Genomic DNA, 18138 nt, shown 5'->3' on the forward strand with positions numbered 1-18138 from the left:
GTTCTTCTTTCCACACTGTTGGTGTTCAAATAAAATGCTTCTTTTCCTCCATTCCACAGTTGATCATTGCATTGCAAACACTTGCTTTAAGTTGGCCCACGCCACTGGCCTTTGGGAACATGGATTCTAATGAAAACCACAGCTATGCCACACTGATAGTTATGTGATCATGTAATTCAGCATTTGTTTTTGTCTGTTTGTTTGTTTACAAGCTTAAGCTGTGCATGTGTGCGTGCTTCTTCTTATGTTACCAACTTATACTTTACTTGGCCTAGGTACTTTCAATCCTTTCTCTGGTGACCCTCTTCCTGCCAACCCCAAAAAGCAGCTCATCCTAAAAGTTATCAGTGGACAGCAACTCCCCAAACCTCCAGACTCCATGTTTGGAGATCGAGGCGAGGTAAGTTGCCTATGACTACGTGTCTAAGTGGTTAATTATGTGATTATCTTAGTTCATTTACATTTTATCTGAAATGTCTTCAGAGATGTATGTGTGTTCATGACTGAGCACTGACCTCAGCTTATCAGACATTAACTGATTTATTGGTAAGTCACACAGTTCTTGTTGTACTGCTGTTCATCATCTATTTTGAAGGCATGAGTGCACACAATTGAATTCACAATTTAAGGTTGACACTGGCATTGCTAAAATTGGAGTGCAAAGACAATTATATTATTAACGGAACACTGCCCAAGAGTATATCTTAACCTGGGAAGGTAATGTTCCGTTAATAATATAACCTCCACATTCCTCTCCTCCTGCAGTGCTCCTCCTTGCTGCCCATCAGCCACCTGCTCCTTGGCCATGTGCTGATTCTTCTTATCATTTGCTGTACTTGTGTAGTGTGATTTTAAAATGTCTTCATCTGTGGCCACAGTCTTTTTTCTTTCCAGAGCTTTTAGCCCATTGTTTCCATTAGACCTTCTTGGCCCTTGCTTTCTCCCTACATAGCAGCTTCTCCTATGCTCTTGCCCTTCCTCTCAGAGCTGATCCATTATTTCAGGCTCTTTGTTGCTCCCGCCTGTTAAACCATCATTTTTGGATCTTAAGGAAGGAAATTATAGAGCTGTACAATTTGGTACCGCCATAAATGCTTTATTTAAGAACTCTACTTTCTCCGCTTTAGACTTTCTTACATCAGCTCTTTCTAGATTCTTTGGGTTTTATTCCTTCATTGTTCATTACCCAGAACTGGCACCACAAAGGAGAGTCTACAGATGACCAACAAGACAAGATCCTTCCCCCTAGAGGAGAGGATGGGAATTAAAGTATATGAATCAAACATGGATAGCTTGATTAATTATTATGCCACCCAGATCAAGACAGAGCATATCCAGAATCCCTAGAAGGCCCCTGTCCACCTTCCCAGTCAATATCTACCCTCCCCGCTGCCTTTCATAGCAAATACCAACCCCTATCACAACAGACAAATTTTGTCTATTCCTAAACTTTATATAAATGGACTCTTAGAGTAGGTACTCTTTTATGTCTGGCTTGCTCAACATTATGTTATATAGCAGAACTTTATTCTTTTCTCATTGTTGAGAGTATTCATTGAACACATATTTCTGACCGGGCACGGTGGCTCACATTTGTAATCCCAGCACTTTGAGAGGCTGAGGTGGGCGGATTGCTTGAGCTCAGGAGTTTGAGACCAGCCTGGACAACATGGCAAAACCCCATTTCTACAAAAATACAAAATTACAAAATTAGCAAAATTACAAAATTAAAAAATACAAAAATTAGCCAGGCGTGGTGCACAAGCCTGTAGTCCCAGCTACTCGGGAGACTGAGGTGGGAGGATGGCTTAAACCTGTGAGGGTGGAGGATGCCGTGAGCTAAGATCATGCCACTGCATTCCAGCCTGGGCTACAGAGTAAGACCCTATCTCAAAAAACAAAATAACAAAAAAACAAAAAACGCATATTCCACAATTATCCATCCTATTCATGATAGAAATTTAGGTTCCAGTGTTTGACTATTATAAATAAAGCTGCTCTGAGCATTTGTGCATGGGCAAAACATCTCAGTTCTGTTGGGTATTTGCCCTGAACTAAAGTTGTATGTTCACTGGGTAAAGTTTGTTGGCATTAATAAATACTAGCAAACAGTAATTTAATATTTTTTATACTTGTCTCATATATCTGAATCCACCACACCTAGTACCATTTCTTTTTCTTACTGAGCACCTTGTAAAATCAGTTGCTGTCGAAATGTAGACATTTTGGCCAATATTCTCAGATTAATTAACATATGTATAGAAATGTTATTTGTAATAGTACTTTCTCTTTATTTAATAGATCATTGACCCTTTTGTTGAAGTTGAAATTATTGGATTGCCGGTAGATTGTTGTAAAGATCAAACCCGTGTGGTAGATGACAATGGTAAGATCATAATCTGTGTTCACTTTTTAATGAAGATGGTCTAGAAATAGAATTTACACTAAAAAAAGTGTCTATGTAGATGACCAAGAAATCTCTAAAATCCGTAACTCCCATCTGAGTTTATGTTAAAAACTTTTCAACACATAAAACTAAGTAACTGTGGGATTGATGCATGGTTTATTTTGATGGTGTTGTAATCTAGGTTCTCTAGACTTTTGCTTTTAAAGGAATTTTTTTCTTCTAGTAAGAAGAGTAAATGATATTTTAAAGAACTGGGTTAAAAATTCACTGAGGAAATGCATCCATTATATGTTTATATTGTATTTTTGTGACATGAGTTTTCTTAAAGCTCTCATTTGTGAAGCCTATGTGCCTTGATAATTTCTCACTTTTTCTGGAGCATGTAAAACTCTAAAGGCAAGCCCAACGTAGTCTGGCGAGTTTACTTCTTGAGTATTTTCATACAATTGGAGGGGCAGCATTCTTCTTATATTTTGGCCATAATATAAAGAAAGTTTTCTTTACCCAAGCCTCATGTCTTTTTATTTGTAATCTTTTAAAATTTGTTTGTTCATACATTTCACAAACATTATTGCATACCTACTTTTTCAATGTCTTGTGATTAATACTGTAAAATACATTTGAAACACAATCATTAATTTGAGAAATTAGGGGTTCACAGGGAGTCCCTGAAGGAACACTACAGTTCCAGAGTAGGGCAAACCTGTAACTTAGGAAAAACACGTACACAGAAAGAAACCTTCTTAAATTGCGTTTTTCCACCAATGTTCAATAGATTATTCTTTCTTTTTTTAGTCTCAGAAATAATTGAGAGGTCATCATAAGTCAATAGATCTTCTCTTATTCAAGAGGGGTATCTCAGTGATTTTTCAGCTCATAATTATTTCATTAGCTTGAGGCTTTTTAATAGGGTTCAGTGGCTGATACCTCTTAAATGCATACATTTTTAAAAACTTATTTTCATTTTTTAGAAAGGAAAAAAACCCAGAAACTTATGGAGTACTTGAATTTTTAACAGCTTTTGTAGTTATTTTATTGGAGAGAATTTTGCCAAGTAAATGTATTTTTGCATTTTAGTATTTGAGGTGAAATATACCTTTTTAACGTATTTTTCAGTAGCTGTGAAAATATGCCATCATTCATGCAGTAAGGTCTTGCTTTGTGAGGAGCTACTGGGAATCAATAGTGCACAGTCTAATTTGACCCTGTCACTAACTATAAGGCCTTGTGTGGCTTTGGGCACATTATCGTCTATGAACATCAATTTTCTCAATTACAAAATGTCTTGTAAATACTGATATTCCCTACTTTAAAAGACGAGTGTTACTTGTATAGTTTTTGAAAGTAATATATTTTTGAAAGTCAGTAATACATAGTTTTTAATTAGAAACAAAAACCAAAACCCTGCTCTACTCTAAAAACTCTAAAAATCCTCTAAAAAAACTTAGAGGATTGCTATAAGAAATAAGATGATGTATGTACAATAGGAGTTGAAACCTGCAAAAGCACCTTATAAAATGTTTGTTGGTGGTTATTACAGCAGCGGACTCTTTGGTACATGAGAAGCATAATTCTGTTGGGAGAGGATATCATTCTTTATTGTTTTGGCTAAAACATTATTCTTAGATCACTACTATAGATAATTTTTTAACTTATTGAAGCATTCTGAATACTAAAGAGCTTCTCTACAATACAGTTAGGCATCAAAGATTAATAGATTTGATGTGATAATTTACAGGCAATTTTCTTACCAATTATTTTCTAGCAAGGGGGTAAATTTCGAGGCTTTATTCCAGTAAGGCATCCCGGAGTGGCTTAGTTGTCTTCATGAGTTTAATAACCACTGCAAGCAATTTTCACCGTCTGCTTTGCAGATGTTGCTGCCAAGTCATTTTCAGCCATGTCCTTTGCTTTTCTGATTTTTCTTTTCCTATTTCTCTGAGGATTTAACCCTGTGTGGGAAGAAACGCTGACATTTACAGTACACATGCCAGAAATAGCTTTGGTTCGGTTCCTCGTGTGGGATCATGATCCCATTGGACGAGACTTTGTTGGGCAAAGAACTGTGACCTTCAGCAGCTTAGTGCCTGGTAGGTATGAGCTGGCCTTTTCTCTCTAGACTGACCATTACTTTTTCTTTGGAAGATATAATACATCATATGCTACTTACATAATAGCATACGTGATATATAAAATATGTGTCATATAATAAATGTGACTTTTAACAAGCTTTGTAAAATGTAAAGGGTTATAGTTGGGCTGGGTGCAGTGGCTCATGCCTGTAATGCCAGCAATCTGGGAGGCCAAGGTGGGAGGATCACCTGAGGTCAGGAGTTTGAGACCAGCCTGACCAACATGGAGAAACCTCATCTCTACTAAAAATACAAAATTAGCCAGGTGTGGTGGTGCATGCCTGTAATCGGGAAGCCGAGGCAGGAGAATCGCTTGAACCCAGAAGGCAGAGGTTCCGGTGAGCCAAGATCATGCCACTGCCTTCCAGCCTGGGCAACAGAGCAAGACTGTGTCTCAGAAAAAAAAAAAAAGAGCTATAGTCAAGTCAGATACTTAATTTTGTTGCACCCATGAGAAAGTTAAATGCAAGTTCAACTAAAAAGAAATGACTGTCTTTCCTTTTATTAGGCTACCGGCATGTCTATTTGGAAGGACTGACAGAAGCATCCATATTTGTACACATAACCATCAATGAAATCTATGGAAAGGTGAGAAAGATCATAGGATTTAAAGTCATATACATTAATATGGTCCTCAACAATGCTACTGATTAATTGCATAATAGGAATGTAAATTTTGACAAACTGTGCTTGGACCAAAAACTCTAAGGAAGCCCAGCAAGCCCAGTCTGCTATTCCAGTCATGTCCTGATCCACCTGTACTCTTTTCACTGTTTAAGGTGTGTACTCATTCCTTCTACACAGGCGCCCTCTCTGGGCTTAATAGAATTGAGAAAACTATTATTCTCTCAGGCAGTAATCTGTTTGGCTAAAACAATGAAGATACAGTTAAATGTTGAATTTTATTTTAATCCTTAAAAAGACTCAACTGACCTCAGTGGGAAACGTAGTGTCTCAGATGGTTGATGAATTACCTGTACTAACTGGTCTGTGATCCCAGCCACTTCTAGGCAGGCTACATTCATTTGGTACCAATGTTTTTAACTGAAAATCTAAAAATTGTGAATGGATTTTAAAGCTATTTTAAAACTGAAAAGAAGGAGACCACAAAAATGCATTCTAGTTCTTTCCTGATGCTGTTGTCGTGGTTATAGAACTCATTTGAGGTTTACAAACCAGTAGGTTGTCCTCTGGTCATGTCAAGTAACTGGGGACTTGGTTACCGGTATGAATTTTCAGGACCACATGGGATTTGGAGGGACTGTTAAAGCATTGAATGGGGCCTAGAAATGTCTCGTGCTCTTTACCAGAAAATCTGTATAGCTGGAAGCTTCCTCATCTGTGAATGTGGGATAAAAATAATACCTGCCTCATAAATAAATATATTTCTTAGAAAGCTGCCTGGTGCACAGTAAATGCTCAGAAATATTGGCTAATATTAATGTGATTATGACTACAATCCAGCTAATAAGGAATGAACCATTTCAGCCTGAATTAGGGAGTGTAATGTTTATTTTCATATCAGTCAGCAAGGGTGTGGAGGTGAGGGTAAGGATCCTAATTTCTAAGACTGGTGAAGTTTTATACCATAACTTTCTGTGTTTAGTCCTGGATTTCTGTTTGTGCTGCTTGTTGGGACCTTGCCTCTCATCTACGTAGACACAAATGTAAATAATTCAAAAATGATTCTTGAATTCTAGGAATCCCAGGTTAACTACAGATTATCTCTAGCATTTATCACATTGAGGGAAACAATTAAATTCTGAATTTGTTTAAAACTTGAGCCAGAAATAAATTAAAATCTGAAAGTGTTCTATATCATCCCCATCTTCTCTCCTAAATAAATGTCCATTTATGAGTCATACTCTTTATTCCTTTCAAGATGTGTTCGGGTTGGGATCCACACATCACAGTGTAGTGGTATTGGTTGAACAATGAATGAGCATAAGACTGAAAATCCCTGAAACTAACAGAAAGGGTTTATAGACATGTATGCATTTTTTCTTTTGTGTTTACTTGTGACACCCTCTTCAATGAGCCCCAATTGTGTTTTGTTGTGTTTTGTTTTTTTCCTTTACAGTGGAGCCCTTTAATACTCAATCCCAGTTATACTATATTGCACTTTCTAGGAGCTACAAAGGTAGTTTCTCAGCATGGTGCTTTGTTCTGGCTGGCATATTTCTTTTAAGTGGTTATGGCAGCATGCTTTTTCATATCACTCCATTTTCCTGCTTACCACTTTGAAACATGCATCTGTTGCTTTAAGGCGCCTGAAGTTCGTAGCAGTCTATGAGCTGTGGAGACTTTTCCTACCATTTTGTCATCTCTGGGTAGGAAACTTCTGGGAGAGCTTGATGTAAGAATGGAAGGCTGAAGTCCTTGCAAAGTAAGATTGATAAGATGTGCATGAAGTTGTGCAAACATGCTGTGAGCTGCTGCTTTCTTGGCGTGAATATATTTCAGTGGCTGTACAATTTTGGTTTATATTCATTTTTCATGGAGCTGTTATTTTAAAGGCAAGTTGTTGATGTGATGGCATTTGCTTAACTTGTGGTTGGTCCTTTTGTGTCTTCAGAATAGACAACTCCAGGGTCTGAAGGGACTGTTCAATAAGAATCCTAGGCACAGTTCTGCAGAAAACAATTCCCATTATGTACGGAAACGATCGATTGGAGATAGAATTCTGCGACGCACAGCCAGCGCCCCGGCCAAAGGCAGGAAAAAGAGCAAAATGGGCTTCCAAGAAATGGTGGAGATAAAGGATTCAGTGTCCGAGGCCACAAGAGACCAAGATGGCGTGCTGAGGAGGACCACACGCAGTTTGCAAGCACGTCCTGTCTCCATGCCTGTTGACAGAAACCTTCTGGGAGCTTTGTCGCTGCCTGTATCTGAAACAGCAAAAGACATTGAAGGAAAAGAAAACTTTCTGGGTAAGATACTTTGAGTTTCTCTAAGAATAAACCCTTCTAGGCTGCATTTCAGTGTCTGTTTACCATTATGAAGAGGTTGACATTCTGTAGTCAAAGTAAAATATACTGAAGAATAAATACTTTTTAATGTGATCTTCTAGACGAGAAGATTTTAAACGTTGGGGGCCAGGTAGATCCATTTCCTGCTCACCAAGAGCTTTATAATATCAACATCTGAAATTGACAATGAGAGTACGGGGAGCCATTAGGTGTGATGGCACAGAGAGGAAGGATGAAACCTGCAAAATAGGATTCGAAATATTGGTTTTCCAAATGAATGCCATATTTACTGATTGTTCTGAGGGTGAATATGGTTGTATTACTTTTCTTACATATGACACATTTCTGTGATTGGAAATGTTTATGGAGAAAGAAAGCCAGTTGTTAAAAACAAGCCACGTTTTTCAAAAACAAGCAAATCTTTTTTTCTCAAGAGGTGGCTCGCGCAGTGTTTTCCTATGGCCTCACTTCCCTGATCCTTGGATGCTGGCAGGGATGGAGGTGTGCCTGCAGCTTTAGCGCGGTCGTGGGCTCCACAAGCATAGGGACCAGGTGCTGCCTGTCTTTTTCCTTAATTTGAGTGTATCATTGACTCATATCAGGAGCTCAGTACAGAGTAAAGACCGCCTTGCAGTGTGCCAGAGAGCTTTTGACTGATGTCGGTGACTCCCATCCCATCCTACCTGGGGGTAAATTTAAGTGCCAAAACTGTGTGCATTTGATATCTATGCAACAAATATGTTTTAATTAAATCAGAATCATCTCAGACAACTAAAATGTGGTACTGATTTCCTTTAGCAAAATTGTTCTTTTATCTTTTATCAAACGGTCTAATTTCAGTGCTCTCTTTTCCCACAAACACCATTTTACTTGTATTGATTTTTTGTTATAAGATATTCTTGAATGGTTTATTTGAAGGAGAAAAAGAACGTTTAAAAGCTTGAAATTTTGCTAAAAGCAGTGTCAGAGAAGAGATAAAATATGTGCCTTAAAATGTATTTTAAAATCCCATCTTTGGGAAAAATAAAGCTATATTCAATAGAAATTGGTTCTATCCTGTTAATGCCACAGTTAAGATGTTAATACCATTAAGGTGAGTTAGAAAGCAATTTTGAGGTAATATTTCTTTTCTACTTTTAAAAAACAGTTATATAAATTAGTCATGTGTATTAAACTTTTGGTATATATAAAACGATACATAGTTATATTGCATTAAGTACAGAAAAAGCAGACTACAAAATTCTTTTTTTTCTTTTTTTTTTTTTGAGACGGAGTCTCGCTCTGTCGCCCAGGCTGGAGTGCAGTGGCGGGATCTCAGCTCACTGCAAGCTCCGCCTCCTGGGTTCACACCGTTCTCCTGCCTCAGCCTCCTGAGTAGCTGGGACTACAGGCGCCCGCCACCTCGCCCGGCTAGTTTTTTGTATTTTTTAGTAGAGACGGGGTTTCACTGTGTTAGCCAGGATGGTCTCGATCTCCTGACCTCATGATCCACCCGTTTTGGCCTCCCAAAGTGCTGGGATTACAGGCTTGAGCCACGGCGCCCGGCCCCCCAGACTACAAAATTCTATATATTATTCTGTTCCTTTGCAAAATATTACAGTGGCTGTCTCAGTGGTAACATCATATGGTATTTAATTTTTTCTTTATAATATTTTGAGGTTTTCAAAATTTTTATGATGAATATTTTTAGTTTGGAAACTATTTAATAATAAGTTGAACAAGTTCTTTTTTCTTATATATCATGACTCTGGAAGCATTATATTATTAAAATAACCTGATCAAGAATTGAATACCTCATACTCTCCTAGCAGTATACTAACCGTGCTGGGCTATCCCAAATTACTGTGAATTGTGTTTTTATGGTTTTCCTTTACTGTGTCTGACAACTTACTGCCACTTTTAGGGAAGGATGCAATATGAAATTTGTGTATTAAAAAGAAATATATCATTAACAAAAAATAGATATTAGCAATGACATGGAATTGATGACCAATTTTTATCTTTACATTTTAACTCAATGGATATTGATATTTTAATGCATTTATTACACCTTCCAATTATTTTAGAAATTGATTAAATTAAATATGCTCCCAAAATGTTTCGAAAATGACATTATTATGTTTTTCTTCTTTTCTTCTTTTTTTGTTTTAACTAATACATGTATAACTTTGAAAGCTTATAGTATCTTGCTTACAGGTACCACAATGCTTTGTTTAACAGAGCTGTCTTGTTCTGTTTCTATTGCCATGCTTCTGTGTAGTACAAATCTGAATAGGAAACAACTTAAGGTAATCCTCACTGTAAAAGTATGGTAACTCATTGACATTTTTTTGACAATGAATATTACATCCTTAGCAGATGTAATAGATATTCAAAGGGAAGCTTCAGTGAAATTCCTATAAATATATTTTACCATTTGTTCATCACACAGACACTTCGTTGCAAACCTATGCAATCCATAATTATATTCTGTCACAGTGTAACGGATTTACATTCTCCATTTGTCTGTCTGAAGACAACATGAGTGTTTGCAGGTCGTACATAAAGTGATACATGTCATCTAAAATATTGTTTGTTTCCTTCAGCAGAAGATAAAGATGGCAGAAGAAAAGGGAAAGCAAGTATAAAAGATCCACATTTTCTAAATTTCAACAAAAAGTTATCGTCCTCCTCCAGTGCTCTTCTCCACAAAGATATCATCCAAGGGGACGCCATTGTATCTACTGCCGACATGTCAGTCACAGGAGAACAGCTGGGCATGTCAAGTCCTAGGGGTGGGAGAACCACATCAAATGCCACAAGTAATTGCCAGGAAAACCCCTGTCCCAGCAAGTCTCTCTCCCCAAGGCAGCATTTGGCTCCTGATCCTGTAGTTAACCCCACACAAGATCTACATGGTATGAAAATCAAGGAAAAGGGGAATGCTGAGGGCTTTGTGGAAGGGAAAAGCATCTTGTCAGGAAGTATCCTTTCTCATAGCAACCTAGAAATTAAGGACCTGGAAGGTAATAGGGGTAAGGGCCGAGCTGCAACATCCTTTTCTTTGTCAGATGTTTCCATGCTGTGTTCTGACATACCTGACCTACATTCAACTGCAATTCTGCAGGAGAGTGAAATTTCCCATCTTATTGACAATGTCACTTTAACAAATGAGAATGAGCCAGGCAGTTCCATCTCAGCCCTGATTGGCCAGTTTGATGAGACCAATGATCAGGCTCTCACAGTTGTTTCTCATCTTCATAATACCAGTGTGATGTCAGGCCATTGTCCCTTGCCTAGCGTGGGCCTAAAAATGCCCATCAAGCATGGTTTTTCCAAGGGAAAATCCAAGTCTTCCTTCCTGTGCTCATCTCCGGAGCTGATAGCACTCTCGAGTCCTGAGACCGCCAAACATGCAACGAACACAGTTTATGAAACTACCTGCACTCCCATCTCTAAAACCAAACCAGATGATGACCTTTCTAGTAAGGCCAAGACAGGGGCTGTAGAAAGCAACCTTCCTGGGTCCCCTAATACTTCTCATGACTGGTTACCAAAAAGTCCTACCAAGGGAGAAGACTGGGAAACACTGAAGAGCTGCAGCCCTGCCTCTTCCCCTGATTTGACCCTGGAGGATGTAATAGCTGATCCCACTCTCTGTTTCAATTCTGGGGAGAGCAGCCTTGTGGAAATTGATGGAGAATCAGAAAATCTTTCTCTAACCACCTGTGAACATAGGAGAGAGAGCACAAGTCAACTTGCTTCTCCTTTAAAACTCAAGTATAGTCAGGGTGTGGTAGAACACTTTCAAAGAGGTTTGAGAAATGGCTACTGTAAAGAGACCCACCACCCTTCTGTCCCTGAAATATTCAACAGTATTCAAGATGTCAAAACTCAAAGTATTTCTTATCTAGCCTATCAGGGTGCTGGCTTTGTGCATAACCATTTCTCAGATTCAGATGCAAAAATGTTCCAGACCTGTGTGCCCCAGCAGTCTAGTGCTCAAGATATGCATGTTCCTGTACCTAAGCAGTTGGCACATCTTCCTTTGCCTGCTCTGAAATTGCCCAGTCCTTGCAAATCCAAAAGTCTGGGGGACTTAACATCAGAGGACATTGCCTGCAATTTTGAGAGCAAGTACCAGTGTATTAGTAAGAGTTTTATTACAACTGGCATTAAAGACAAGAAGGGTGTGACTGTGAAGAAAAAGTCATTAGAGCCTATAGATGCCCTGACCGAGCAGCTTCGGAAGCTTGTGTCCTTTGACCAGGAAGACAGCTGCCAAGTAATATATTCAAAGCAGGATGCCAATCAGCTCCCCCGGGCACTAGTCAGGAAGTTGTCATCCAGAAGTCAGAGCAGAGTGCGCAATATTGCTAGCCGTGCCAAGGAGAAACAGGAAGCCAACAAGCAGAAAGTTCCAAACCCCAGCAATGGGGCAGGCGTGGTTCTTAGAAACAAACCCTCAGCACCCACCCCTGCAGTGAATCGCCACTCCACCGGCTCCTACATCGCAGGCTACCTGAAGAACACGAAAGGGGGTGGCCTTGAAGGCCGGGGCATCCCGGAGGGGGCATGCACAGCTCTTCACTATGGCCATGTTGACCAGTTGTGTTCAGATAATTCTGTTTTGCAGACTGAGCCAAGCAGTGATGATAAACCAGAAATTTATTTTCTTTTGAGACTGTGAATTAATAAAACTGCATTCTTAAGGTTTACAAGGTATTCTGTAGAATGTCGGAGTTTTCAGTAAATAAGTTCCTTGGCTTTGGAATGATTTTCAAATGTATTTTTAAACTTGTATTTCGGTCTCCTTTTGACTTCATGTGTTTTCCCTGTTAATGCGTTTGTATATAGATTTAGTGATGTTTCCCATGTACCTATTATGATCTTTCTCCCTTGAGGTGTTGTAAACTATTATCAGTATGAAATATGTGCATGCCCTAGATGTGAAACTCCTCAGCAGCTCGGGTTATAATGTGTGTGTATTTCACCAAGATGTCCTTTACTGTGTCCTCAGATTGCGTCACAAATGTAGTCATTTTTACTCTCTAACTGTTGAGTTGATTAAGAGACTTTGCAAATGACAAAGGGATGAATTCCTTACTTTAATCTGTTATCATTTTTCCTACGTTTCCCTCTTTGTTGAGAAGCCCAGATGCATTTTTATAACTCAGTTTTAAAAACTTTAAAATAGTTACCTTGCCTTTTAGGATGTTCTTATCCCACCCATAAAGAGAGTTTAAAGGGGATGGATAGCTGCTCCCCATGCCCTCCCCACTTTTTGGAATAGGCTGTGAGGGTGTGAGGAAGAAGGCCGTCTTTTGTATATAAGGACAAAATTGTTTGTTTTACATAAATTTTGTTACATATTTTTGCTAATGGCTTTGTATGTAACAAGAAGCCAGTTGCCAAACTACTTGTACTTTTGAATTTTCTGATTGAATGACAGACTGCGAACAATGGCTTTCAGAATGAGGGACTTCCATCAGACGCTAATGATAATAGTAGCACAAACTGAAAACTTCCCCAAAGCTTTCAAAGAATATTTTCTCATAATAAAATCCGAGTGAATAGATAATTAGAAGAAACCTTTTTCCTTCAGGGAACCAAGCAACTCTATTTTAGTACTGACATGCATTATTTTCACTGTGAATTCACTTTTTTATTGCATGTCCAGATGTCCCTCTTTGTTTTTTTTTTTTTGTAACATTGACTGCAATGATGTTCTTCCTGGAATTCATGAAAATATAATTAAAACACATTTTTAAACACTTGGTGAACTTTTTTTACGATTGAAATTCATACGATGACTATTGAGTAAAAGCACTCAGAGCACTCGGGCCTACTTTCCATGTGTTTGCGGCAAAATAGAAAGCTATCACGGAGGACAGTTTTAAGCAGCAATTTAAGTCTCTGAGTGTTTTCCTTATGCTTTAAAAAGCATATTTGTGAGGTGACTTGAAAGAAAATCAAATGTAATGAGTTTCTTTGCATTTGGCATTGCTATTGCAAGTTTAAAAATAAGCCTTCCGAACTGGTTGTGGTGGTGGGCGGTGGGAGGGGAGCAGTGGTAGTGGTGGTGGTGGTGGTGGGTAGGGGAGCCATGTGGGGAAGGGAAGTGAGATGCTATGTTTGGCAAATGAAACTGTCTGAAGCTTTGCAATGTGGGGGAAGAGGGCAGAGGAGAACACTTGGTCCCTGGTTCTCTTGGTCCCCAACTCTGAGCTTTTCCCCAAGGTTGGGGGTCCTTTATTTTCTGGACAAGCACTGGGAATCTGGTTGGGGCTGATGTGTAATGGTGAAAGGGTAAGTGACCATTTCTATGCCCTTAGTGAGCCCAAGACATTTTTGTTTTCTTGTGAGTTCTGAACCTCCTAATTCTATCCTTAGATCATGGTTTGTTTTTAAGGTACCCTTGTTTTAGAAGGGATTGACATGATGTACAGTTGTTAAAATTCACTTGTCAAAGAATAGAATTTAGTTGCTCTTTAGGATTTGATGGTATCTTTGTTCTAAAACAGATCCAGGAGTTTACTTTTGTTTTGTTTTGTTTCTTTAAGGTAAACACTGACATTTTATGGACTAGAATTATGAAATCCCCAAAATTGTGGGAAATGAAATACAAGTAATTTCAGAAAATAGGTTAGGAATGTTTCTAGCACAAAGAAAAGACAAATATTTTAGGTGATAGATATCCCAGGTACACTGGTTTCTGTACAAATTATATGAACGTACTAAATTATCATACGTACCCTCCTCCCAAAAGAAGAAAATAGATTGGATGCACAGTACTTCTGGCTCTCCCAGGAAATATTCATTTTCCTTTGCTCCTTAAAGTTCTTAAATGGAAATATTTGATAAACAAATTTGATAATGGATGGGGATTAAATCAAGTTCATTTCACAGATGAAAAAACTGAGGCTCAGAGGTTCTGTTTGCATTAAGTGTAATCCATTAGTACATTCATTTCGCTGATACTTTCCCTTTAAAAAAATCAAAAGCATGTATTATTTCTTGGTGAATATTGAATTTAAATCCTTCCTTTTAAAAATTTTATTATTATATTTGTGTGGGTACACAGTAGGTGCATATATGTATGGAGTACATGAGAAGTTTTGACAGAGGCATGCAATAAGCACATCATGGAGAATGGAGTATCCATTTCCTCAAGCATTTATCCTTTGACTTAATGACTTATGAACAATCCAATTACACTCTTTATTTTAAAATATACAATTAAGTTATTATTGACTATAGTCATCCTGTTGTGCTATCACATAGAAGGTCTTAGTCATTCTTTCTGTTTTCTTTTTGTACTCATTAGCCATCTTCACCTCCCCACTCCCAGTCTCCCACTACACTTCCCAGCCTATGTAACTATCCTTCTACTCTCTATGTCCATGAATTCAGTAGTTTTGATTTTTAGATCCCACAAGTAAGTGAGACCATGCAATGCTTATTTTTCTGTGCCTGGCTTGTTTCACTTAGCATAATGATCTCTAGTTCCATTCATGTTGTTGCAAATGATTATCTCATTCTTTTTATGGCTGAATAGTACTTCATTGTGTATATGTACCACATTTTCTTTATCCGTTCCTCTATTGATAGACATGTAGGTTGCTTCCAAATCTTAGCTAATATAAGCAGTGCTGCAACAAACATAGGAGTGCAGATATCTCTTTGATATAGTGATTTCTTTTCTTTTGGGTATATACCTAGAAGTGGTATTGCTGGATCATATGATAGCTCAATTTTTAGTTTTTTGAGGCACTTCCAAATTGTTCTCGATAGTGGTTATGCTAATTTACATTCCCAACAACAGTGTACAATGGTTCCCTTTTCTCCACGTCCTCACCAGCATTTGTGTTAGCATGTCTTTTGGATATAAGTCATTTTAACTGGAGTGAGATGATATCTCATTGTAGTTTTGATTTGCATTTCTCTGATGATCTATGATGTTGAGCACCTTTTCATATGCCTGTTTTCCATTTGTATGTCTTCTTTTGGGAAATGTCTATTCAAATCTGTTGCCCATTTTTTGATCAGATTATTAGTTTTTTTCTGTAGAGTTGTTTGGGCTCCTTGTATATTCTGGATATTAATCCCTTGTCAGAGGGGTCATTTGCAAATATTTTCTCCCATTCTGTGGGTTGTTTCTTCACTTTGTTGATTGTTTCCTTTGCTATGCAGAAGCCTTTTAACTTGATATGATCCCATTTGTCTGTTTTTGCTATGGTTACCTGTGCTTGTGGGGTATTTCTCAAAAAGTTTTTGCCTAGACCAACGTCCTAGAGATCTCCCCCAATGTTTTCTTGTAGTCATTTTATAGCTTGAGGTCTTAGATTTAAGTCTTTGATTTATTTTAATTTGATTTTTGTATATGGCAAGAGATAGGGATCTATTTTCATTCTTTTGTATATGGATATCCAGTTTTCCCAGTACCACTTATTGAAGAGACTGTCTTTTCCTTAGTGTGTGTTCTTGGCACTTTTGTTGAAAATGAGTTCACTATAGGTGTGTGGATTTGTTTCTGCATTTTCTATTGTGTTTCATTGATCTATGTGTCTGTTTTCATGCCAGTACCATGCTGTTTTGGTTACTATAGCTCCATAATATAATTTGAAGTCAGGTAATGTGATTCCTCCAGGTTTGTTCTTTTTGCTTAGGATTGCGTTGGCTACTCTGGGTCTTTTGTGGTTCCATATAAATTTTAGGATTATTTTTTCTATTTCTGTGAAGAATGTCATTGGTATTTTGATAGGGATTGCATTGAATCTGTAGATTGCTTTGGGCAGTATGGATACTTTAATGATATTGAGTCTTCTAATCCACAAATATGGAATATTTTTCATTGTTTGGTGTCCTCTTCAATTTCCTTCATCAGTGTTTTATAGTTTTCATTATAGAGATCTTAATATGTGGCTACTGTAAATGGGATTACTTTAATTTTTTTCACATTGTTCACTGTTGACATATTGAAATGCTACTGATTTTTGTATGTTGATTTTTGTATCCTGCAACTTTACTGAATTTGTTTATCAGTTCTACTAATTTTCTTGTGGAGTCTTTAGTTTTTTTCTAAATATAAGATCATATCATCCTCAAACAAGGATAATTTGACTTCTTCCTTTTCAATTTGGATACCCTTTATATCTTTTTCTTGTCTGATCGCTCTAGCTAGAACTTCCAATACTATGGTGAATAACAATGGTGACAGTGGGCACCCTCATCATGTTCCACATCTTAGAGGAAAGGCTTTTAGTTTTTCCCCATTCAGTATGATACTAGCTGTGGGTCTATTGTATATGACTTTTATTACATTGAGGTATGTTCCTTCTAGCCTACGTTTGATCATAAAGGGATGTTAAATTTTATCAAATACTTTTTCAGCATCAATTGAAATTATCATATGTTTTTTATTCTTTATTCTGTTAATATGATGTATCACATTGATTGATTTGCATATGTTGAACCATCCATGGGTGATAAATCCCACTCGGTCATAATGTATGATCTTTCTAATGTATTGCTGAATTGATTTACTAGTATTTTGCTGAGGATTTTTGCATCAATATTCATTACAGATACTGGCCTATCATTTTCTTTTTTTGATGTGTCTTTTTCTGTTTTTTTGTGTGTGTGTGTCAAGGTAATACTGGCTTCATAGAAAGAGTTTGGAAGTGTTCCTTCTTCCTCTATTTCCTGGAATAGTTTGAGTAGGATTGGTATAAGTCATTCTTTAAATGTTTGGTAGAATTCAGCAGTGAAGCCATCGGTTGCAGGCTTTTCTCTACTGGGAGACTTTTTTATTACAGCTTTGATCTCATTACTCGTTATTGATTTGTTTGGGTTTTGGATTTCTTCCCAGTTCAGTCTTGGTAGGTTTCATGTATTTAGACATTTGTCAATTTCTTCTAGATTTTCCAATTTATTGGCACATGGTTGCTCTTGGTAGCCACTAATGGTCCTTTGCATTTCTGTAATATCAGTTTTAATGTCTCTTTTTTCATTTCTCATTTTATTTATTTGGATCTTCTCTCTTTTTTCTTAGTCTGGCTAAAGGTTTGTCAATTTTGTTTACATTAGAAAATCCTAACTTTTTGTTTTATTGATTCTTTGTAATTTTTTCCACTTTAATGTTATTTATTTATGCTCTGATCTTTATTATTTATTTTTTCTACTAATTTTGGGTGTGGTTTGGTTTGCTTTTCTAGTTCTTTAAGATGCATTGTTAGATTGTTTATTTGAAGTTTTTCCTCTTTTTAAGTGTAGGTACTTATAGCTATAAACTCCCCTCTGAGTACTGCTTTTGCTGTATCCCCTAGGTTTTGGTAAGTTATATTTCCATTATCATTTTCTAGATCCTGTAGAAATTTTAAAAGTTTCTTCTTAATTTCTTTTTGAACCAGTAGTTATTCAAAAACATATTGTTTGATTTCCATATATTTGTATAGTTTCCAAAATTTCTTGTTATTAATTTTTAGTTTTATTCCATTGTGCTCAGAGAAGATGCTTTATATTATTCCAATTTAAGAAAATGTTTTAAGACTTGTTTTGTGACCTAGCATATGGTCTGTCCTTGAGGATGACCCATGTGCTAAGGAAAAGAATGTGTATTCTGCAGGTCTTGGATGAAATGTTCTGTAAA

At 37.4% G+C, this 18138-nt stretch overlaps 1 protein-coding gene across 3 annotated transcripts in view; it reads left to right on the forward strand.

Moving 5' to 3' along the window:
* PLCH1 (phospholipase C, eta 1) overlaps window positions 1-13261 on the forward strand; it is a 254831-nt gene extending 241570 nt beyond the window's left edge. For 2 of the 3 annotated variants that reach the window (XM_011998057.1, XM_011998058.1), the window contains 7 exons: window positions 276-400; window positions 2302-2386; window positions 4351-4497; window positions 5048-5127; window positions 6620-6679; window positions 7115-7469; window positions 10094-13261. In XM_011998057.1, coding sequence (XP_011853447.1) covers window positions 276-400; window positions 2302-2386; window positions 4351-4497; window positions 5048-5127; window positions 6620-6679; window positions 7115-7469; window positions 10094-12177 — 2936 coding nt within the window. In that variant the 3' untranslated portion in view covers window positions 12178-13261. Of the gene's footprint in view, window positions 1-275; window positions 401-2301; window positions 2387-4350; window positions 4498-5047; window positions 5128-6619; window positions 6680-7114; window positions 7470-9768; window positions 9797-10093 lie in introns of all 3 variants that reach the window. The other variant, XM_011998059.1, reaches the window with a different exon arrangement.
* The last annotated feature ends 4877 nt before the right edge of the window (window positions 13262-18138 follow it).

Source organism: Mandrillus leucophaeus, unplaced genomic scaffold (genome assembly GCF_000951045.1).
Source record: "Mandrillus leucophaeus isolate KB7577 unplaced genomic scaffold, Mleu.le_1.0 Scaffold554, whole genome shotgun sequence".
Taxonomy (NCBI): domain Eukaryota; kingdom Metazoa; phylum Chordata; class Mammalia; order Primates; family Cercopithecidae; genus Mandrillus; species Mandrillus leucophaeus.